Source organism: Naegleria fowleri (assembly GCF_008403515.1).
Source record: "Naegleria fowleri strain ATCC 30894 chromosome Unknown tig37, whole genome shotgun sequence".
In the NCBI taxonomy this organism is placed as follows: domain Eukaryota; phylum Heterolobosea; class Eutetramitea; order Acrasida; family Naegleriidae; genus Naegleria; species Naegleria fowleri.
The window spans coordinates 53,403-75,796 of record NW_025407969.1 but is presented as its reverse complement, the minus strand read 5'-3'; the positions used below and the strand labels follow the sequence as shown (position 1 = coordinate 75,796).

The window sequence follows — 22,394 nt, the reverse complement described above, 5'->3', positions numbered from 1 at the left end:
AAAAGTATTAATTCCAAACAATTTGATGATTTACCGAGTAAGATCGAAGAATTAAGAGTTGATTCTACTACACGCGACTATTCAGAATTTTAGCGAGTCGTTTGAAAGAGCTGAACATTGAATATATTTCTGACAATAACATTTCAATTTATTTTAATCGTGAAAAAAAATTAAACATCTTACTCAACTCAATTACAGTTTGGACTGAAGCGTGATCCTTATGATGACTTGAAAAAAGAACATGTTAAAATCGGATAATCATGTGAGAGAAATTATTTTGAAAATGTTACAGATGAAAAGATTTACAACAAAATTTTTCACATTTTCTCAAACTCAACAACATTTGATGTTCTAAAACTTTAGAGCTTTTCGAAATTTAAAATTGTTGCATGAACTTGTCAAATATTAATTAATTGGCGAGTCATTAGAAAGCAAATTCTCTACATATCAATTTTGGGAGATTTGATTAAATACCAATATTATGAATCTGAAAATGCAAGAATTGAAAACATGAATCAATTAACTGATAAATTGAGAAGAATGTCAACCTTTTTGAAGAACTAAAACGATATACTGGCATGGCCATTTATTCAACAACTACTATCCAAAAACCACATTACTCAGTAATGCTTATTAGCACTGAAGACATGAGCATTTATTCTTTCTTTCTAGATATGAGCGCATTATTCAGCTCTCCTACCAACATGATGGAACTTGGATTGTTATTTGTTGCTCCTCCAATACCACCTCCTCCGTACACACGTTTCTTCTTTCCAGGAGATAACACTCCATTTCCTTCGTAAATGGATTTCTCGATGGAGCTTAAAATTGACTTGGTTCGCTCTCTGTTATGATAAGGCACTTTGAGAGAGCTCACCATGGTGGGTAAGGCATTTGCATTGTCACTCTCGGTACTAGTATTATTACTATCGATAGACACCAACTGTGGATCATGTGAGGGGGAGGCAGAGGTCATTTCAATAGTGTCCTTTGAACTTTGACCACTATTGGTAGAGGTTGGTGGTTTGCTATTAGTAGTACTCTGTGGCAATTTTCTTTTCTTTTCCTGGTCCTTCTTGATATTCTCCACCGATTTAAAGAGGTCTTTAAAGAAGCTTGACAGTTGAAGGAATGCTTCAGAAGGATTCTTTTTCACACTCGAAGGTTCTTCTCCGAGATATTCTGCCAAATCTTGAAGTGTTTGGCTCATCGAAAAGTATGTGTCCTTAATTTTTACCAATTCACTCCTAGCATCTTCATAGAATGGCTCGAACACCTCTTTGAAACGATCCTTTGTGGGGATATTTTCATCCGTTGAGGCTTTTGCCAGTTCTTGAGATAATTTGTTAATACTCTTTTCCATGGTGTCAATTTTTTCAGAGAGATCGACCAGGTCAATACGAGACGCAGACTCAATCATTGAAATTTCGTCTTTCAGAGCGAAAATTTCTGGTTTCTTTTCCAATACCATTTTGGCAACCATATCCAACGCAGTTATGTTCTTCTCGTTGCCTCTGGTTTCTTTAAGTTTGGAAAGAGAGGCAATTTTAAATCCATACATTCCCTTCTTGCTTAAATAATTGTTGACTGCTAATATCAAGACAAATATTTCTTGCAAATATGATGATTTCATAATCATTTGGCATGTAGAATTGATGAGATTCATATCTGGAGAGATAGAGGCTTTTGTTTCTGGGTATTTCAACTTGAAAATCCAGCATTGCAATCTGCTCTGAAGTCGTGGTACCGTAGTGAGCTCTCTCAAATATTTGTCAGCTGCATTTAAAGCACTCTCATCACCTTCATAATCCTTGAGACGCTGGATTTCGTCCTCCGTTGGTGCATTGGTCAATAGTTTTGAGAGCATTTCCTCTGAAAAATCATTGGATATTTCTAACAACTTGCTTACCAATTCTGTTGCAGGCATTTTTAAGTATTTGATGAAAATGGAAACATTTTGAAGTCGTGGTCCTTCCAAAATGCTAACTGTTTCTTCTTTCTTTTTGATCAAATCATTACTTGATGAAGAAGCAAGAGTGACAGGTTTAGTTTGGTTGGAAAACATTTCTTCCAACTCTTTTTCAGGTAACTCGACCTCAAACAGTTTGGCATGAAGGTTATTTTTCATCCACATTGATTTTTGTAATCGAGCATCTTCTAACTTTGAAAGTCGCAAGTCCTTAGTTGGTATGGTTGCTCTTTTGGTGGGCAGCTCTGGCAAACTTTTTGAATTCATCGAAGGAAAGACCGAAGGTGGTGGGATGCTCATCATGCCAGCGGCGTGCAGTGGTGGAGGTGGTGGCAAATTCGTCATGTTGCCTCCAACATGATGTGAGGAAGTTGGTGGAGGTGGTGGAACGGCTCCCACTGATGCTGTTGGAGGAGGAGGTGGTACATTGCTTGTGGCTGAAGGAGGTGGTGGAATAGATGAAGAACTACTCCAACAACAAGTTGAAGGTGGAGGTGGAGTCATTGACGTGGATGACGAGGAGGGTATTGGATTCAGTGGTGGAGGTGGAGGTGGAATGACAGAAGAGGCATGGCCATTTGAAGGAGGCGGAATGGTCGATGATGAAACTGTCACAACTGGTAAAGCCATTGAAGGAGGTGGAGGAATGGCTCGAGCATCCCTCATGACACCATTATTCTCCATCTTTGGAGGATTCTCTGTCAGACACGTAACATCCATAGTGGTATTGACTGACTTTTCAGAAGTCGTAATGTATGGTTTTTGCACAACCGCCAATTGCTTAAGGCGTTCATGCAGTAAGGAAATTTCTTTGCTCTGACTATCAATTTGTTGCTGTAAAATGGTGGCCCGATCAATCAATACTCTCAACGAGATCTCTCCTTTCAAAATTGATTTACACTCTCGAATCCATTCAGTGTTCTCCCTGTGTAAACGTGGGATATGAGTCACCATGGAATAGCGACAGGATTGTCACCGATCATGAAGTTATTAGATCATTTCCATGTCACGCAGCACAGCTGTTCGAAGAAACAACTTACTCTTTACATTTCCCAATCATACATTCCACAACTATTCTCAAATCATCGGCTATACTGCCACTCGATGATGGTCGAGTTGGGTGATCATTCTCCAAGCTCTCAATGACACACCTCAATTCGTCAAAAATGTCATCCTCTTCAAAATCACCTTCCATGATAGCGTTAAATATTTCCACTTGATTTTTTAACTTGTAGCTGTCATCGAGGACTTTTGAATCTGCAACTGCTGTAAATGACTGGAAATCCTTCTCGATATTTCTCACTTCACTCAAAACTCCAACACTTATGAATTGCTGTTTCACATTCCTTCTTTCTTGTGCTATTTTTTGAAAAGGATCGGTTTTATCACATCAAATTCACGATGTGTGAATTATTTTTCAAACCACAACCTTCTCCACTTGTCGTGAAGTTTCACCCTTAGACTTACCTGGACTTTGCCTCATCAAAATATTAATGAAGGCCAAAATAATGTACTTGCTTTTAAAGCTTGGCGAGCTTCTCAAATGATGAACCAAAGTGAAAAACTTTTCCTCTCGAGCCGTCTCTGAAAACATTTTAACACATTCCATAATATGTTGAAAGTATTGGCCATCTCTGTACAAACACAAACTCGAGAGCAAAAAGTAAATGGAATTACGAGCTTCCTCACTCTCGACATGAAGCCCCATCGTGATCTCGAGAATACTATTCGGATAGTGAACAAATCGTTCAAGACCCTCATTATTCTTGCATAATTGAGTGATATTGAAAATCAGAAGAACAATGATATCAAACTGAAGCATGGCATGATCGATCGTATGCATGACATTCTTATTGCTCGGATCAAACTGTAAACGAGTGTTGCTATAGATCCTCATTAATAGCTCCAGGCCGTCTCTCTGAATGAAACCTTCCTCAATTTCGGCATGAGTAGCAACCATGACTTTTAGATGTTGCAACGATTTAGTAAGACCCTGCATGGAATTTGGTTGCTTGATATGCTCCACAACATCGTTCAATTGAGACATTAGATTGATTTCCGAGGACGATGATGACGAACTATTCCGTAATTTCAGCAATTCCAGCTTCTTCTTTTTCGGGAGAAGCATGAGATTTTCTATGGCTTGAGATTGATTGGTGTTTCCATAGGTTTTCTCCAGGAACTGCCTAAATTCTTCATCGAAATTTTCTGGATATTGTTCCTCTTCGGAAGCTCCAATGAGATCTTGTTGAGAGGAATTAAGGCTAATCACTTGATCGTCCGATGCATTGTGAATTTCGCTCTTTCGTCTTGTTCCTGATTTATGATTGGCATCACTCTCTCTCCGTTTGAAAATATTGCTTAATTTACGCATGGTACTATAATTATTATTACTCTCTTTCGTAACGATTTTTTCTATTTTTTGTTTGTTGAATTGAAATCAAAAGAAGCGCGCGAAAGACTTTTTTCAAAAATTCATATTTTGGAAATCTCTTTTTATGTTGATTTCAAGGATGCACCTTATCAATGGTTGATGGGACAACAACAACATCGTGATGATTATGTTTCACCCGTCGGAATGGAAAAACGAAAAAGAGGGAAAGAAGAAATTTCTTCTTCAGAAGGTCGTGGAAAAGAAAGAAATATTCATGAAAGAAAAAAGAAGAAGAGAAAAAGAAGGTTGGAGTGTTAATGCTACTTTGTTGCGAATATCATTGCCTTAATAAGCGATTTTATAACGCGTTTACTTTTCCATGTTCGGGCTCTTAATACTCGAAAGTAGCTGAGCTGCATTCAAAAGACCGCTGTCATCTTGTGAAGGTTGAGAAGGAGTGACGAATGATGACGACGTGGGAATTGGAGAAGTATCAATGATGGATGGTGCGCAATAAGTGCCGTACTTGTTTGACATTCTTCCACTTTTTGGTGACTTGGTGATGCGAGAAGTGCTTTGTGAGCCTCCTTCGACCACTTTGGCGTTGGTGGAGGATTGGATAGACTGATGTTCCCTTGTCGTGGAGTTATTGAAATAGTTCATACTTGATGAGTGTGACACCTTTGAGTCTTCAAGTACTGAGGGTTGATTTTCCTTAGATTCAACAGGAGAGTCCTCCATGAAAATGCTCACAGTATTATCACCATCTGAAATGTGTGTGAGCGATGTTTCATGAATCTCTGAAGAATTGAGATCTTTGCTCTCCGTTCGTGTGGCCACCGCTGGTTGGTAACGTACCATTTCGATTGGCGAAGATGGAGTCAACAGAGAGGGTGTCATGGAAATGTGTGAAACTTCCTTACTATTGTCACCACTACCATTCAGAACGGCCTTCGTTGAACCATGAAGCTGAGTGGCCCCTCGATGTTTGGCTTCATGAGACATGCTTGGAGTTTCACCACCTGAAACGCAACCAGAAACACATGTCTCGTCCATGTATGCACCCGTTTGAGAGTCACTAATTAGGAAGGCCTCGTTCAGGTTTGCTGTTGGCTTTTCTTTACACTCAGCAGCATTCGAAATTCTAAAGGATTTGTTCAAATCTAACATGGGAGAATCAGACATGAATGAAGCAATCGATGAAGTTACAGACATTTCAGAAGTATCATCCTTTTCTAAGTATACACTTGATTTTGCTGATGTGTGAACATTCTTTGGTTCTCTGGTTTTCTTTGTTCTCTTACTTGTTCGGTCAGGAAGTTGAATTTGTGCAATGGAACATGGATTGCTGGTACTAGTATGCTTTTTAACAATTTCCCTCAGCTTTTGCTTGAATAGGTCCACTCGTTTCTGTTCAATTTCAAATCGTGTAGTAGAATCGTAGAAGTTTAAAGGAGACTGAGTTTTGTGTTGAAATGATGGTGTCACTTCGTCATCAGACAGAGGGTCAAGGCAAGTTTGAGGTGTATTCTGATTCGACATCGTGGCTGCAGAATTATTACGCTTGGTTATTGAATGCTCTCTACGGGTTGTCAATTCCTCTTTTTCACATTGTACCGAGGTATCTACGAGTTTTCTCTTCTTCTGTTCAGCCTCATGACTAAGGGTGCCAGAAACATCTTTTTGTGCTGAGTTAACAAATTTTCTCTCGTCATGTTGCAACATGTGACCATTGAATGACATATTCGAATGTGAAGTGGTGATTCGTTGTAGCATCCTCTCCTCCCCTCCAACATACTCCTCTGTGTCATGATGCTGTCTCCATCTTTGTTGATATTGAGACAACCTTAATTCAAGAGTATTCTCGAAAAAATTGAAGATGGCACTCTTACGAGGAACTAGTTTGACATGACTTGCAACCACCAAATACTTGATCGCAGATTGACCATTCAAGCGAGAGACCTCTTCCTGTTGGTCATGTGTACCATTCACATACACTTTCGATTTGGGAATGTACAATACTTGTCCAGTTGCCAATTGTGAACGGTGAATCACTTTGGAAGAAGATTTGTTACTCTTTTGCTTTGGCTGCTTTTTGCTGGCAGTCATCAAAGAAGAACCACCACCATTTGCCTCTGCCTCTAAATTACAAATAATAAGAATTGCTTGTTCTTCCTGAGTGTTCTCCACAAGGAGCTCTCTTCTTCGGAGTGTGGTTTGTGGTGTTACCTGTTCAGAATAGTCACCAAATGCCAAACCTGACATTGAAGAAAGGCTAATATCATGGTCGTGATGGTTCTTGGTTTGTTGATTTCTCTTCATACTCGATGATGACGATGGTTGTTGCTTCGTTTGATTTGACTTTGAAGAGAACAAGAGATGAGAAAGATCCTCGTGCTCATTCGGTAAAGGCTCCTTCTCAAGTTCAACCTCTCCTGTAATCATCCAGTAGAGGGAGGGACAAAAGCAAGCACTTCCTCTGAATAGTGTGGACATGATGATGACAATGATATGTGGTTGTTAATGTTGTTGATGGTGGTAGTGGTGATTTGCACCTCTTGAGTTGTAGAAGGTTAGAAACAAGCCTTGTGTTGATAAGGGTAAAATTTGTGAAGGTTTGCCAAAGAGCTCAATCAGAGGAGTCACTGTGGTACGGTGTGGTCTGTTTTTTTTTGTCTTATGTTGTCTGTATTTCGTCTTGGTGGGTTTGACTCTCCTCTTTGTTGTAGTGCAGTAGGAGCAAGCCTTGTTGTTGATTGATTCCATAGAACAGATGAGATAGGCTTGAGTGGTAGCTACCATGATGATGATGCATAAATTGACATTCACTATTTCAATCAATTGATGCATCATCATCATGGTAGCTACCACTCAATCCATTCAAACAAGAGGTTGGTATTCAATAAATATTAATAAGTAGTATATATTTACAATCTGAAAAACATCTGTTGGCTCGAACTTCATTGATATTTTCATTGCCTTTGTGATGACAGAGACGATGATGATGCTGATGATGATTCATCACAACTACTTGAGCTCTGTCATCATATTCACTTGGCTATCATTAATCCTCAGATGGCACTGTTTCTCTCAAGTATTCCTTCAATCGGACACGAATTTCCGATTGATCATCACCCAACAAGGGACATTTCTTGTATTCACATTCGACCCGCATCAAGACCATTTCCAAAGCTCCTCGTATAACTCCACAAATAATATTCGAGTAGTACAATCGTTTTTGTTTGATTGGCTCCGGTAATTCCACAAAATCATTCAGTGGGTTCTCATCAAACACAATACTATACTCGGTTTGATCCTTGCTCCAATTTGTAACATTGGCATTAATTCCCAAGAACATTTTAAAAGCAACTTTAGCGATGGACTCTGCTGTGTCTTTAAATTCACGGCAAGCACCCGAGCTCAAACCGCTTTTTGACATGAACTCATCAATCAATCGCATACCCATCTTGTATCCCATCTTTTCTAATTGTGTATTAATGGCTGCAACATCCTCATAGTCTTTCAACATTTGAGTAACGAGAGATCCATACGTCATGGCCAACAATTCCGAATTGATTTTCTCAATCTTGTTAAAGGTGGTTTCACCAATCTTGGCTAATTTACTCATTTTTTTTATGTGATGATGATGATAATTTTATGAGATGATGAGGTCGTCCGATGTAAGGAGAGAAATATAGATGATTGAAAATTCTCTGAAGAGGAATTCAAAATTTGTTCTCCACTCCAGCTTCAAAAAACACTGTTGACGATGAAGGAATGAAACGAAAAAAATGTCAAAGCGAACCAACGAGCATCAACTCACCTCCGACAATTTTAGGTAAGCAATATTATCATCTTTGAACAATGTGTGTATAATACTTCATATTCTTCTTTACTTTCATGCGCACAAATTGGAAAATATTGGAAAACAAATTGTTGAATTCTTGAATTGCAACAAATTCTCTTCGTGATGATGTGTAATCCACACATTCAATTCAAAATATATTTTGAATCTCATTCCGTATTCATATCATATATTAACAATAGAGATCAAGATGAAGAGGAAACAGAAGCCGGACATTTTGAAAAGGCTTCTGAAGACGAAATTAGAGAACGAAAGTAAGTATACTGCAGTCATGATCATTATTATTGTTTGAATGAATGAATCTCTTTTGTACCCATCCATTTGTACCCTCACACAGACCCATAAAGGCTAAGAGAAAACATCCTGCTGGTTCTGTGGGTGTTCCAACCACAACTTTCAATTTTGCTGTTCCTCCTCCTTCATCAGCAACAACAACAACAACAGCCACCACAGAGACGACTCCAAAGCAACTTGCTTGGAGCTTCTCAGTTCCATCACAACAACAACAGCCACAATCACAACAAGCCACAAAGCCATCATTCGCTTTCAACTTTGGTCAAACCACTCCCACACCATCCTCAGCAACAACGACACCAGATGCCAAGGATCTTCGTATTAAAGAATTGGAAAAGAGAGTCAAAGAATTGGAGAATGAAACGGAGCAACTAAAGAAACAATTACAAGAGAAAAAGAGTGGAGCTCCAACATCGACCACTTCAAGCGGTGGAGGCTTTGCCTTTTCTTTCGATCAATCTGCAACAAAGCCATTTGCATATTCATTCCCACAACCTGCATCCAATGCGGCTGGAACTACACATGATACTGCTACAGAACAAGGTGCAAAAACAGCAACAACCAACCACACAACCACTCCGATCATTCTTTCAACAGCTGGCACAGAGTCACAAAAAACACAAGCAGTGGAAGAGAAAAAGACAACAGCTCCTAGCACTTTGGCCGAGGAGAAAAAAACCAGAGAAAGCCCCTACTGCTGAGGAGAAGAAGTCATCTGGTTTTAATTTCAATTTCTCCAGCACTCCATCTTCTTCTTCTTCGACTACTGCTAGTGAACCTCAAAAATTCTCATTCGGAGGTTTTTCAACATTCTCAAACCCATTCAGTGGAGCAAGTTCAAATCTAGGGGAAAGCCAATTTAAATTTGAAATTTCAAACAAGCCACCATCGTGGACTAACACAGACTATAAACCAAAGGTAGCCTCAGGAGGTGCAGCTGCCAACGAAGAAGATGAGGAGGGAGGAGATGCAACAGATTATGAACCAAGCCTTCCAGCCATGAGTCACAAGATTATTGATCTTCCTCCAGTAGAATTAAAATCAGGTGAGGAGAATGAAAAATTATTAGGTGAATATAAGGCCGCCAAATTATATCGAAGTGTGACTGTGGATGGCAAGTCCACCTGGCAACAACGAGGTGTTGGTACATTGAAGATTAATTTGAACAAAAATGATGAGAAGGATGCTCGTTTGGTCATTAGAGCAGACTCTGTTCTCAAACTCATCTTGAACGCTAAGATTTTCAAAGGAATGAAATTCTCTCCATTCCAAGAACAATCGATCATTTTCTCCGTCCATAAGAGTCAAATTTGTGAACAGTTGACACCAGAAGAATTATCCAAAGAGCCAGAGTTTATTCCTCACCTCATTCGTTTCGACCAAAAGAGCGAACGAGCTGATTTTAAGAATAAGGTGGAGGACATTGTTGCCAAGTTGGAAAAGTAAAGATGATTCAAGCCAAACTATTGTGCAATGCAATAAAATTCACAAAAGACGATTTCCTCATCACTCGCGTGAAAAAAGATATCCAACCTTCCAATTGATCTTGTCTAAATAAGATGACACATTTTCAAAGCTTGCGTTGTGAAAGAAATCAAAAAGCAAAAAACAAAAAATTTCACAAAGAGACAATCTCGCGAGATTGTGGTGTCCAATTCTTCATTTCTGACTCCATACCCATGTTGATGATCTGAGAAAGACCATCCCTACGTGATCTCAAAGACTCTTTCGAAAAATCGACCAATTCAACACACTTTCTCTCTCTCACATTAAACTCATTGTTGAAAAGTAGATTTTTCTACTTGAAAGTCCTGTACTACTGGTCCACCAAATGTGTTGTTGTTGCTGTTGCTCTCTCCGAAAAACCAAACTCATTCTGATCCGATCGTTTTGTGCGTACGGATGTGAGTCGTTACATCTCTCCCTATTCCTTCTGTTCATTCCTTTTCTATTGAATACGTTATGGATTTTAATACCACTCGTTAATATCGATGAATATATCAAGGTCAAACAAGAATTATTGACTAATACGAGGAACAGGAATGCCAGTTCATTCCATGAGATGAGCTCAACATCCTTATGGTTCATTCCGAAGCAGGAGGAGGAGGAGGATCAATCCCATAAATTTCAACCTGATGATGATTCATCCAGTGGTTGGAGGAATAGTTTCCGTAGCAATCCTGATGATGAGAATCGGAAGAAGAATGGAAATTTACACGAGCATCCTCATGAAGATTTTCAATATTTGAAGAAGAAAAAGCCTTCTTTGGCGATGCATGGAGCATCATGGTCGCCTTATTTGGAAAATTTGGAAAATTCAGACAAGAAGATGTTCTCCTCGAGGCCGTCTTCTTCTTGTCTCTCACCACAACAGAATAGTTATGAAAATTATTATTTTAATTACCTAATCGAATTAGAAAATTCTGACAACAATAATTCATCCAACAACACCAACTCAACACAACCATTTATGATCAATGTGTCAGATTCATTTGCGGGTATTGGATTTTCGTATTACCTTTATTATTTGTTTGCCTTTTTAATTTGGTTGGTGTTTTTCGATCATGTGATACCTGGGAACTCATTGTGGAATGTGACATTTTCAACACTTGCTTTCACACTCGTAACAATTATTAGCTTGATTACGATCCATAGAGCGAAAATTGCATCATCGAGGTGGTCCTATTTATTATTAGCTGCATGTGAAGTGCTCTGTGGATTTTTAGCATACACTGTTTATGTGATTCGATTTTTAATGACGAAAAATGGAATCGACCGACAGAAGATCTTACAAAATTTGCGATCAGAATTCAAGAATGACGATTCTCGATTAGAATTTATTCAAAATGAAGTCGCACGTCGAAAATGGACACAAAGTCACACGTTACAATTGCATCCACCTGCTGGTACCTTTGTATTTTACAACAGAATTTATTTGCAAGATGAATATTTACCCAGATTTAGAAAAACTCTTTTCCAAAATACTCTTCGAAGTAATAACCATGGTCAACAACTAGTGAGTGGCAATAATTTGGAAGCATCGTTATTGGAGACGGACCCTATTATCAGTAATACCGAGAATGACATTGCAGTTCATTCATCCTTTCAATCATTGCAGTCCTTAGAGGATTTTTCACACAATCATCAGTCACCACCAACACCACCACAACAACAACAAGAATACGTGCCTCCACAAATTACAACTGGCACCGACACGGACAACATTACCACAACATCCGTGAACGCACAATCATTTTATTATACAAATAGAGAGGATGGAACAATGACAAGTGTTGATTTGAACTCATCTCCTAACAATTTGATTTACTATGAAATTGAAATCGCAAAGGGATGGGCTGATGCATTCATAAGGTCTTTTTGTTTCCAAATTTATCTCTTTGGAATGCAAGCTAAATATCGAACACCATATGCCTTCTCGTCTATTGTGGATGTCAATAGGGGATTTTCCTTAATGAAATTTCTCAATAACAAGATTTCTTCGTTAAGACAACGATCTCGCCGCAGTAGAGATGCAATCAATGATTCTACTCTTGAAAATAGTGATTATGTGACATTTGACACTCTACTTAAAGAACATGGAACGAAGCAGTCACATTTTAAAAGCAAACTTTCAGTCGTTTCTTCTTCCGCAACAAATGATCCATCATTTTCAGCCGATGAAACAAATTTTCAATTCATAGAAGAGGAAGTGACTCCCAAAGAAATTACGCTTCTCGAATCCAGAGAACATTTAATACAACAAGCAAACAAATCGTCCTATTCGATTATGAACGATCTTGAGGAAGGATGTTGCAAAGTGACATCGAGTGTGAGACCTCCCGTTCAGTACGAAACACGAACCTACTTGATTCGAACGTTGTTTCAAGTGATTTTATTCAAAATTTTAGTTTTCCTGATATGGTTTTATTTGCAATCGTTTGCCTATGAGATTTGGGATGTTTGCTCCAACTGAAAAACAAGGTGAGTGTTGTTGTTGTTGTTGACATCTTTTCACACAATAGAATTTACATAACATCCTATGATTACGAAATATTTTTCCATTTCCACTTTCTACATAATTATTACATTTATCGATTTATTAATTTAATTATCCAAATTCTACATCCTATTACATGTATGGAATTTTATTGACACTTTCAAATAGCTGCTATCAGTATTGGTTTTCAAGTCTCTAGAGTGATCATTCCATTCATTTTAGAAATGGCTTCTGAAATTCTACTACCCACTGACCAAATTGAACCCATTCGATATTTTCATAATTTTATTTCACAAATGTTTTTTGGCCTATTTTACAATTATCTCTTTGTGAAGGTTGAGACTTGGGAAAATTTTTTCCTTCTTACATTTATCAATTTTATTTTCCTTCTTGTACAATATCCTTTAAGGGCAACACGAACTTCCTATTTTGTGACGCAAAAAGTGAAATATTGGATTTTATATATTTTTGGTGTGAAAAAGTTCTATCCTTCTCTCTTTTATAGAATTACTTTACAAACCTATGAGCACTATTTGAGGAACATTTGTGCCAAGTTTTACTTGTATGAGATTTCAAGTTTTGCTTCGACATTGTCGTTTCTTATTTTCACCAAAATTTTGAAAAGCAGTGAATACAACTTCCAAATGTATCCCATTCTGAGAGATCGATATGTAAACGATAGTCAATACGAGTTGAGTATTACCTCGCAATCATTAGTGTTACTCGCCTTGGAATTCCTCTTTATTGTAATCATTAATGTGTTGGTATTTATTGGAACGAAAAAGCACATTTCAATTGTTGGAAGAAAATTAACTGTCGAGGATGCAAAAACTAGATTCTTGTTTGCAATATTCATGTTGCACTTTTTGAATGATATTCACTATTTTATGCAACGAGCACCAAAGTTTGATTAGTTAATTAGTTCGTGTCAAAATTTTTTGACCACAAATGAAGCTCCATTGCAAATGCAAGATGACACAAGGAGAAAGAATTGAGAACAACAACAATTGGGAATATTTTGAGAAAATAAATTGAATTTTAATAATTTATGGTCTTTTGAATATATATATTTGCACTCTAGTATTCTTTTGTTAGACACTTTTCAAGTCTGAAATAATCTAATGTTCAGTCTGAGTAATTCTGATTGGATGAGCCTCAGTGTTGAAAACAAACTTATCCAATGGAATGACATGATTTGGAGAGAACAACAAATACAAATATTTCAAAGTTTCTGCCAAAAAGAAGCTCTGTTGGAAATCATCCTTTCCAGGTTGTGTAGACAAGACAGATGTTATGCCACTGTATCCTCCTCCTTCCACCTTACAATGTTTTTCAATGGCTTGGAAAATCTTCCATCCCCATTCTCTGTATTTTTCATCACCTGTCACACGATACAAAACGAAAATACTTTCCACAGTCTCAGGTCTCAATAGATAAGTGGGGACACCAGCTCTAATATTTCCAGAATCCATTAAAAATGTTTCAGGTCCAATCTTAGCAGGCATTTGTTGATATGATTCGTAGCATGTTCTCGTAAATTCGGCACCAGCTTCAATTTGTCTTGCATTCGAAATTGGGAAATCTGCTGTGGAGACATTGAAATAACCTCCCAAGGCAAACATGCCAGCAGCAAAACAAGCCAAGTGATCCACTTTGTGATATGGATTTCCACTGTATTCTGCCACATAGGTATATCCTTGGCTCGATTTTAAGAGCATGTGATCGAAAATTCCTTTCAAAGAGTCCAAATATAATTGTCTGTATCTTTCTGCAGCCTTGGTTCCTCTATTCATTAGCCATTGTTTGAGTAAATATTCAAAGAATGAGTCACCTAGAGCGCCTAGTGAGACGTGATTGGTACACCATTGGCCATTGTCTGGATGGAATTTGATTGGGAAAAGACCATTGGCTGGTTTTCGGTCAAACATCAAGTCCATAATTCGAGTCACCAATTTGTTGTACTTGTCATCTCCAGTCAATTCACTCAATCTTCTAAACTCCAATTGAAGCGTACCGAACTCGCTCAATGGACAACAATTTCCAGCCCAAGCAAAAGTCTTCTTCTCACCCGTTCTCAAATTAATCTCCGAATAAGGAATTCCAGTTGGAGAATTGAAAGCAGGAACCAATCGATCTGCCATATCTTTGGCTTTCTCAAGGAAAATTGGTTCTTTTGTCAAGTCAAATGCACTCAAAAATCCTCCCACCACTCGAATTGTTGTTTCAAAAACACTGATTCCTCCATTAATTGTTGAAAATGAAGGCATTTCGTTTTTCACATATTTCAATGATTTTTCGAATTGTTCTTTCAAACCCATGATCACCATTGTGTCCAAAGAGTCGATAATGGTCATACCAAAACCATTCGAATCACGAATCCAATTGTGATGACCACGACTCACAGGTCTATATTCATCCTTTCCCCACACTTTTTCATATCCTTTGAAAGCATGAATAAAGGCCTCTCTCACGGCTCTTCTTCTCTCATTTTGAGAGTCTGCCATGAAATCCACAAAGTAATCTTGAATGGTCATTAATTCGGGTCGTTTCAAATAGGCTGGTTTTCTATTGTTACCATCGGAAGATGAGGAAGAAGATGAGTATCCTGATGGTGATGAGGAGGAGGAACGTGAATCGCCATTACCATTATCGGATCCAAAAAGATCTTCCTCGAGAATGGTATTTCCATCCAACACGTTTTTCGGATCATCCTCCGAGTTTCCATTTTTAGAATTTCCACTCATCACAAATAATCCAATCACGAATAAGACAAAAACTATTAAAATCACGGAAAAGATTCTGTTTTTTCGGACGAACATTTGTAATCTCTCTCCGATGGAAATATCAGTTTTATCCAACTTGTTATAAGAATCAATAGGTTCCAAATTGGGTGCAGAGGAAGAAGGTTGCATCCCGAGAGTTATAGAAGATGAGCCACTACTCGATGATGAAGAAGTAGGTACAGAAGAGGTGATTGTAGTTCTCTTCTGGGTGAGGCCCGAGCCCATCTCGGGATCATACGAAGAGGAACTCATTTTTTTATCGCTGGTTGAAAAATATCAAGTGGATCGTTTTATTGTGGTTATTGACTGATGACAGCGTTAGAGTTCGGTATCGAACTGTTGAAATTCGAATGGAAGATTACAATTAATGACAACAACATGATCGTTCAATTCATGGTTAAAAATTAAATAACGAGGTCAAGAAACGAAACAACATGTTCTCAACTATAGGACTCTCTCGAATTTCTCATCATTCGATGGATCATCAACGGATCATCATCATCATGGTGCTCATTTTCATTTCTGGAGGTCTTCCTATTTATTAACCCATAATGAATGAAAAATATCACTTAAAGAAATAATATTTTGAAAAAAAAAATTGTTGAAAATTTTAATTTTTTTCGGATGATGGATTCTTCCTTATTGGGATTGACCTTAATCGTTGGAAACTCGGAAAGAAGAGTGGAAGAAGAATCATTGAATGGCTCCGAGAAAGAAACAATGGATGCAGCAAGAAATACTCTTGAAGCTGGTGGACCACTTCAAACCTTACATCATCATGGCCATGATGAAGAAGAAAAGGCTTATTCTTCTCTTCCTTTGATGACTGAGAATGATCTTGAAATGGGAGAGATTCATTCGCGAGCCCATCATGAGGATGATGAACACACTCATCATGCGCATCCGAAGAGTGATCACGATGAAAATCAACACGATACTAGCAATTTGGAGGTTCGGCGGATGATGATGAGAGGAGAGTCTGCTCTGGGAGTTGGGGGAGCATCATCCTTCTCCTTGTCGTCGGCAACAACGAAGAGAACTAACACGAAATCTAATCATGATGAGCTTGTTCATGGCGGTGGTGAAAAGCAACAACAAAAGCAATCACTCACACCACCATTCATGGTACTCGAGCAGGATCCAATGGGAAACTATAAAGGCAAAACTAACGAGATTTCGAGTAATGACAAATTACCATCACGAAGGAAGGCTCTCTTCATGGATTTACCGTCGATCAGTATGGGAGGTTCCAGGTGTGTCAAACCGTTGCTATTGATAATTTTAACTGTGACTGTGGTTGCCTTCCTTTGGCTTTCAGCCTATTCGAATAATTCAAATAATTTTGAAAATGATGGAATGGATGATTCTGTAATCACTTCAAAATTGCCTTTCATTGAGAATTGGGAATATGAGGATGATGTTCCCAAAAAAGACATCACCAACACAGAAAGTACGCCCTTAATACAGCAGCAAGTAGTCACCATGCCAGATTCATCCCTCTTCACAATCGATGATTACTACATGGATTTTGAAATTGACAAGAGCAATCAAAAGGAACGGCGACAAGCCGTGAGAGAGGCCTTTATTCATGCTTTCAAAGGATATGAAAAAGTGTGGGGAAAGGATGAATATAGACCTGTGAGTCGTGGTCATCACAATTGGATTCGTGATTCGAATGGTTTTGGTATGACCATTATCGACTCTTTGGACACAATGGTGATCATGGGTTTGAAAGAACAATTCGAAAAATCATTGAAATATGTGAAAAACGAAATGCCTTCATTTTCAACAATTAATGGAGGAATCAGTGTTTTTGAAACAACAATTCGAGTGGTGGGAGGATTTTTGAGTGCATTTGACTTGACAAAAGAACCAATTTTCCTTGAGAAAGCCAAAGATATGGCAGATCGATTGATTCCTGCTTTCAATTCTCCAACTGGAATTCCTTATTCGGAGATTAATTTGAGAACGGGTGAGAAGAAGACTTTTGCTTGGGCTGGTTCGGATTGTGCAATTTTGAGCGAGCTTGGAAGTTTACAATTGGAGTTTAGAAGATTGAGTGAATTGACCGGAGACCGTAAATATAATTCTGCCGTCACAAAAGTCATGGATGAAATGATTCGAGTACGGCCTCAACATGGTCTATACCCTCATATGTATAATATTTTGAATGGGCAGGCTTGCTCAATTCATGTCACATTGGGAGCTCTCGGCGACTCATTCTTTGAATATCTACTGAAACAGTGGTTGATGAACAGAGGAACTAAGGCTGCAGAAAGATATCGCCAAGCTTATTTAGAGACAATTAAGGGAATTTTTAATCATCTTGTGAAAAAGTCGCACAAAGGTTACACTTACGTGGCAGAGTTTGAACGAAATGCACGTAACAAGATTGATCATTTGGCCTGTTTTGCTGCTGGCATGTTTGCCTTGGGAGGGTATTTCAATGTCTCCTCAACAGATTTCCCAATTTCGAATGCAAGACAAATTGAGGTGGGAGCCGAGTTTACGAGAACATGCTACGAATCATATCAACAAATGCCTTCCCATTTGGGACCTGAGGTTTTTACAATGGACGAAATTACTGGAGACATTCGAGCTGGAGGAGCTTCCTCTTATCTTCTACGTCCTGAAACAGTGGAAAGTTTGTTCATCATGTGGCGAATAACTGGCGATGAAAAATACAGAGAATGGGGATGGAAGATTTTCCAAGCCATTGAAAAACATTGTAAGGTGGAAGGAGGAGGATACAGCGGAGTTGTGACAGTGCTCAACTCACATCCTCACAAAGACGATTTCCAACAGAGCTTCTTTTTGGCAGAAACTTTGAAATATTTGTATTTGTTGTTCTCTCCAAATCATGTCATTCCATTGGATAAGTTTGTTTTCAACACTGAGGCTCACCCTTTAAGAGTCACCAAAACTGAGCATTAAATAGAAACGTTTATATATAATGTTCTTGAATGAATGTATTCAACAGACGGCATTCTTTGGATCGAATGAACTAAAGTGTGATAAATTATATCTATTCAGTGATTTAACAGGCAGGAGATAATGGGCCATTAGTTTAAAGGCCTGTCCATGTATTACGGACTGTGATGTGAGGTTTATTTACACCGCAGAGTTGACAAGTCAACGTTGTTCGTAGGACAATAAGTTGACGAATATCCATCTTACAATAGCTTTTCTTACAGATGGATTAATAATGAACAATTTGGTGCAGGCATGTTCAATCTTTTCTTCATCATTTCCAACAAACATAATCAAAGCACCAACAACGTTTTCAATATCACTTCCTTCAAGGTCAAAATTCTCCAATCTCTTTTCACTCATTACAACACCGAAATTCTGATCTTTTAGCAGAGCATCAATATGCTTCTTGTTCCATATTTTCGGGTTACTTTTCTCTAATTGAACATCCCCAATACGACAAGTACATCTTTTCTCCCAACCCTGTTTTCTTCTTTTTCAAGTTCTAAGAGGAGCTGCTGGAGTTCGTTGTTTTCTTTGGAGAGGGTTGTTCATCAATAACATCTAAAATGTATCCATCTTCTTCTTCTGTTTTTTCTACCAAATAAGATTTTCTCTAGGACTGAACCTTTCGTAAGGTCAATGGAGGCTGTTTCATTATTTCTTTCCCCTTCCTCATCATGAGCCGTTCTTACGTTTTCCTCCTCCTTGTTTTCCATCAAAACGACCGAATTTTGTTTTCTCCGAGGCATTGTTGTTGCTATTCTTTGGAAACAATTTTGTGGAGATTTTTTTAATATAACCTAAGGATCCCAATTTAGGAAGGTATGAAAAAAATTAAGGAAATTGAATGGATCAAAACAAGCCCTGCGAAGAAGACTCGATTCCCATATGGTCGTCCACAACAACAACAATAAGGGAAGATGAGCAGCAACCTGTTTTCGAGAAGAAGATGATTACCTCGGATGATCTGGCAAACGCCTTCCCAAAGACTTGCGTAAAGATGGATACTCCGAACAAAGACGAGCGGCAGCAGCAGCCGCATCTCTCTCAGCAAATAGCAACATCTCATCTCCCTCGAGCACCATCATTGATGCAGTCAGGAGAAGATGAACACCCTCCTCACGAACATCATTCGGGTCATTCCCTTTCGCAAAATAATAATAATAATTACTCGACCATTACTACTCTCCAAAGCACAGTTTCAAACATCGAAACCCATCAGCAGAACCATCATCATCATCATCACCATTCAAAAGAACCATCCTCCGAGGTTTCCAGTCCTTCCACCCATATTGAAAGGGCTACCAAAAGCCCACTCTCCGAGAAATTACAGAATTCTTTGAAAAGTGGAAGAGGAGAAACCACAACCTATTCTTCAACAACATCACGTGCTTCTTTATTATCATCACTACGGGCAAGTCAAATGGCTTCATCGGCAACAACAACCTCTTCGCTCCTCTGTAAGGAAAATACTTTGTCCTTGGATTTAAGCATGACGAATGGCAGCGCGAATCATCATCATCACGAGGGAGATCACTCGCCAAGCAAGTATAATAACAGTGAAAGCAGCAAGAATCAACGTTCGCCATCATCCAATTCCATCGCTCGGGATACCGAGGAATTATTCGTCAAGACACTCTCAGCTCGTTCGGCAGCATCTCATCAAAAACCTCACTTGCCCACCACTCCGAGAGGAGAAGGCATTGTTGTTTCATCGCCCAAACATCAAAACCTTCAACATCTTCCACAACATGACTTTGACAATAAGGATACAGGTAGTTCTGTCCTGAAAAAAGCATCAAACTCTCTGAAAAAAACAAAATTTTCTCAAGTAGAGTTGAATCGATTCGATGAGATGGTACAATGTGATTTAAATTGTGGACATCGTCATCATGAAATGCCCTATAAGAACATGACAGGATTAAAATTGGGAACCATTGATGAAATGTATCGAAATTATTCAAAGCCCATTGCTGTTGTTCCTTACGTTTTGAATGAGAACGAGATTATTGAGAAGAGATTGAAGAAAATCAAATCAACATCTCCTGCAAGATCTTCGAAAGATTTTGTGAAGGGTGACGTTTTGATGCATTTAACTCATGATGGTGATACGAATAATGCAAGTGCTGTTGTTATTTCAGGTCAATCACCCCTTTCTGGAGCTCTGATCAACACAAGCATTGTAACAACAATGAATTCCTCTGTTTGGACATCCCCTCCATCTCCTATTGCTTCGTTGAATTCATCTTTTCAACACGAGAGTCATCCTTCAAGAAATCAAACTGTTGCTTCAATTTCTGACATGAATCCAGGAAGCTCTAGCTCCCATACGAATGGTCATGCTGACGAGCACCAAACAAGTCCAACAACATGCAAAACTTCAATCAAAATTTCAGCAAACATCCCATCTTGCAATAGATCTTCTTTTGAAACTACTTGTTCAAGCATTGTTTCTCAAAACAGCCCCTCTAATCGATGTAAGAGTCCAAATTCAACCTCTCCCAAGAATGCATGGTCGAAATTTACAGGCGGTTTTTACAATAGTCCAGTAAGTATTTATATGGAAAAACAACATTTCAATTCACCCGAATATAATGGCAACTGGTTGTTTATAGAGATGTTTCAATACGAATTATAGGCATTGTAGCAATCCAAATTTTATTCGAAAGAATGAAGATGATGAGTCAACCCTCGGTGTTAAAAAACTGGGAGTGGAAAGTGAGAAGGATCCACCCCTGGTTAGGAAGAGAAAAGAAGAGTTACACCACATTCATCAGGTCTATAGTGTGACTGCATCTTCAGAATCAAAAAGATGCAAAAGCAATGGTCATTCTACGACATTTCAGAGGACTCAACCACAACCTATCGATAGCACCACACTTATAACGGAGGACGTAAAAACCTTAATAGATCGTTTTGAAAAATCTTGTCATACACAAAGCGATACCTCCAACAATGATTTGCTTCAAATTCAAGCGACAAGATTCAACATGTCACCCTCACCTCCCCTACCTGGAGAATCTCGTAAGCGAAACAAATCTAGCAGGGAGGACATTGAACAGAAACGAGTTGAAGAATACAGTAATCCTAATACTCTTCATTCTGTTCATTCAACGTTTGTTCCACAATTTAAGCCCAAGAGAGGATCATGTACTTCTCCAACATTCAATCAAATTTCATCGGATTTGACTAGTCAAAATAGACCCTCCACTTACCAAACAAGTATTCGAAATGATATTTCCATCTCTGGAACAGACAAGACCAAACACAAAAAACATTCCATTCTCAATTATCATGATTTCGATCAAAATGCAATGTTTATTGGAGATGGTCATGAAGATAAGTTGAAACAAATGTTAAATCCAAATAATTATCCAATTGATCTTTTCCCACAAGTAGAGGCCTTGAGAAGACGAAAGAATATGTCAAAGAGTGATTACAAGAATTTTAATGCTCTTCGTTCTTCAAAACTTCACACGGCATATTTGTGTTTTCGAAGAAGTACCATCAATCGATATTTAGATTACAAACATCAGCTCGAAAACGTGATGGGAAAAGATAAGGCACCGATGATGCCTCATCATTTAATGGATGAATTGATACCGAATGCCTGTTCATCATCAGGTAAAAAGAAAAAACAAGGAAACAAAACAGAAAAGGTCGTCATTCCAGAAGGACACAGTTATGTGTCTTCAGAACACCTTGATATACGTACCTCTCTTCCAGAAATTGTTCCTTCTTCCAATAATCAAGGCGATGCAAACCAAAGAAATGCAGTATCCTTTACATTGTAACAGAAAGGCGTCATGAAGCCATGATCATGGTCATTTCCTTTCATCCACTCACCCAACGTTATGGCTATGTCTGAAGACCCCAACAACGTGTTCGATTGCACAAGCATCCGATTTGGCATCCATACTTGCCCATTTCTGCAACGTCTGATACAATTAAATCTTCTGCATGGTCGTGGTAAGCAGCGACAACGAATGGGACAACCACACCGATCTCTCCAAAAACCATATCGACAACGATTTCGACAGTTGAATATTCTACACGTATATCCAGGCCATCTTTGAGCCATGACAGCAGAATGTTGACTTGATGAAAAGTACGTTGCAGTGAGAAATAGGAATGCAACG

At 38.5% G+C, this 22,394-nt stretch overlaps 8 protein-coding genes across 8 annotated transcripts; 4 read left to right on the top strand and 4 right to left on the bottom strand.

Annotated features, from left to right (window-relative positions):
* Nucleotides 1-655: 655 nt before the first annotated feature.
* On the bottom strand, nt 656-4,343 carry FDP41_004327 (uncharacterized protein; the record flags this gene model as incomplete). The annotated part of the gene is made up of 3 exons (XM_044707729.1): nt 656-2,894; nt 3,010-3,328; nt 3,437-4,343. 3 exons carry the CDS (start codon nt 4,341-4,343, stop codon nt 656-658), a joined length of 3,465 nt encoding a protein of 1,154 aa, XP_044561141.1.
* Nucleotides 4,344-4,712: 369 nt separating this feature from the next.
* Nucleotides 4,713-6,839, bottom strand: FDP41_004326 (uncharacterized protein; the record flags this gene model as incomplete). Its single annotated transcript, XM_044707728.1, has 1 exon — nt 4,713-6,839. One exon carries the CDS (start codon nt 6,837-6,839, stop codon nt 4,713-4,715), a length of 2,127 nt encoding a protein of 708 aa, XP_044561140.1.
* A 568-nt stretch (nt 6,840-7,407) lies between these two features.
* Nucleotides 7,408-7,971, bottom strand: FDP41_004325 (uncharacterized protein; the record flags this gene model as incomplete). The annotated part of the gene is made up of 1 exon (XM_044707727.1): nt 7,408-7,971. The coding sequence occupies one exon, from the start codon at nt 7,969-7,971 to the stop codon at nt 7,408-7,410; it is 564 nt and encodes a 187-aa protein (XP_044561139.1).
* A 163-nt stretch (nt 7,972-8,134) lies between these two features.
* FDP41_004324 (uncharacterized protein) lies at nt 8,135-9,948 on the top strand (the record flags this gene model as incomplete). Its single annotated transcript, XM_044707726.1, has 4 exons — nt 8,135-8,181; nt 8,391-8,462; nt 8,546-9,109; nt 9,243-9,948. 4 exons carry the CDS (start codon nt 8,135-8,137, stop codon nt 9,946-9,948), a joined length of 1,389 nt encoding a protein of 462 aa, XP_044561138.1.
* Nucleotides 9,949-10,564: 616 nt separating this feature from the next.
* FDP41_004323 (uncharacterized protein) lies at nt 10,565-13,413 on the top strand (the record flags this gene model as incomplete). Its single annotated transcript, XM_044707725.1, has 3 exons — nt 10,565-12,348; nt 12,452-12,483; nt 12,668-13,413. The coding sequence occupies 3 exons, from the start codon at nt 10,565-10,567 to the stop codon at nt 13,411-13,413; spliced, it is 2,562 nt and encodes an 853-aa protein (XP_044561137.1).
* A 204-nt stretch (nt 13,414-13,617) lies between these two features.
* On the bottom strand, nt 13,618-15,534 carry FDP41_004322 (uncharacterized protein; the record flags this gene model as incomplete). The annotated part of the gene is made up of 1 exon (XM_044707724.1): nt 13,618-15,534. The coding sequence occupies one exon, from the start codon at nt 15,532-15,534 to the stop codon at nt 13,618-13,620; it is 1,917 nt and encodes a 638-aa protein (XP_044561136.1).
* Nucleotides 15,535-15,909: 375 nt separating this feature from the next.
* FDP41_004321 (uncharacterized protein) lies at nt 15,910-18,216 on the top strand (the record flags this gene model as incomplete). The annotated part of the gene is made up of 1 exon (XM_044707723.1): nt 15,910-18,216. The coding sequence occupies one exon, from the start codon at nt 15,910-15,912 to the stop codon at nt 18,214-18,216; it is 2,307 nt and encodes a 768-aa protein (XP_044561135.1).
* An 886-nt stretch (nt 18,217-19,102) lies between these two features.
* FDP41_004320 (uncharacterized protein) lies at nt 19,103-22,049 on the top strand (the record flags this gene model as incomplete). The annotated part of the gene is made up of 2 exons (XM_044707722.1): nt 19,103-20,803; nt 20,871-22,049. The coding sequence occupies 2 exons, from the start codon at nt 19,103-19,105 to the stop codon at nt 22,047-22,049; spliced, it is 2,880 nt and encodes a 959-aa protein (XP_044561134.1).
* Between the last annotated feature and the right edge of the window lie 345 nt (nt 22,050-22,394).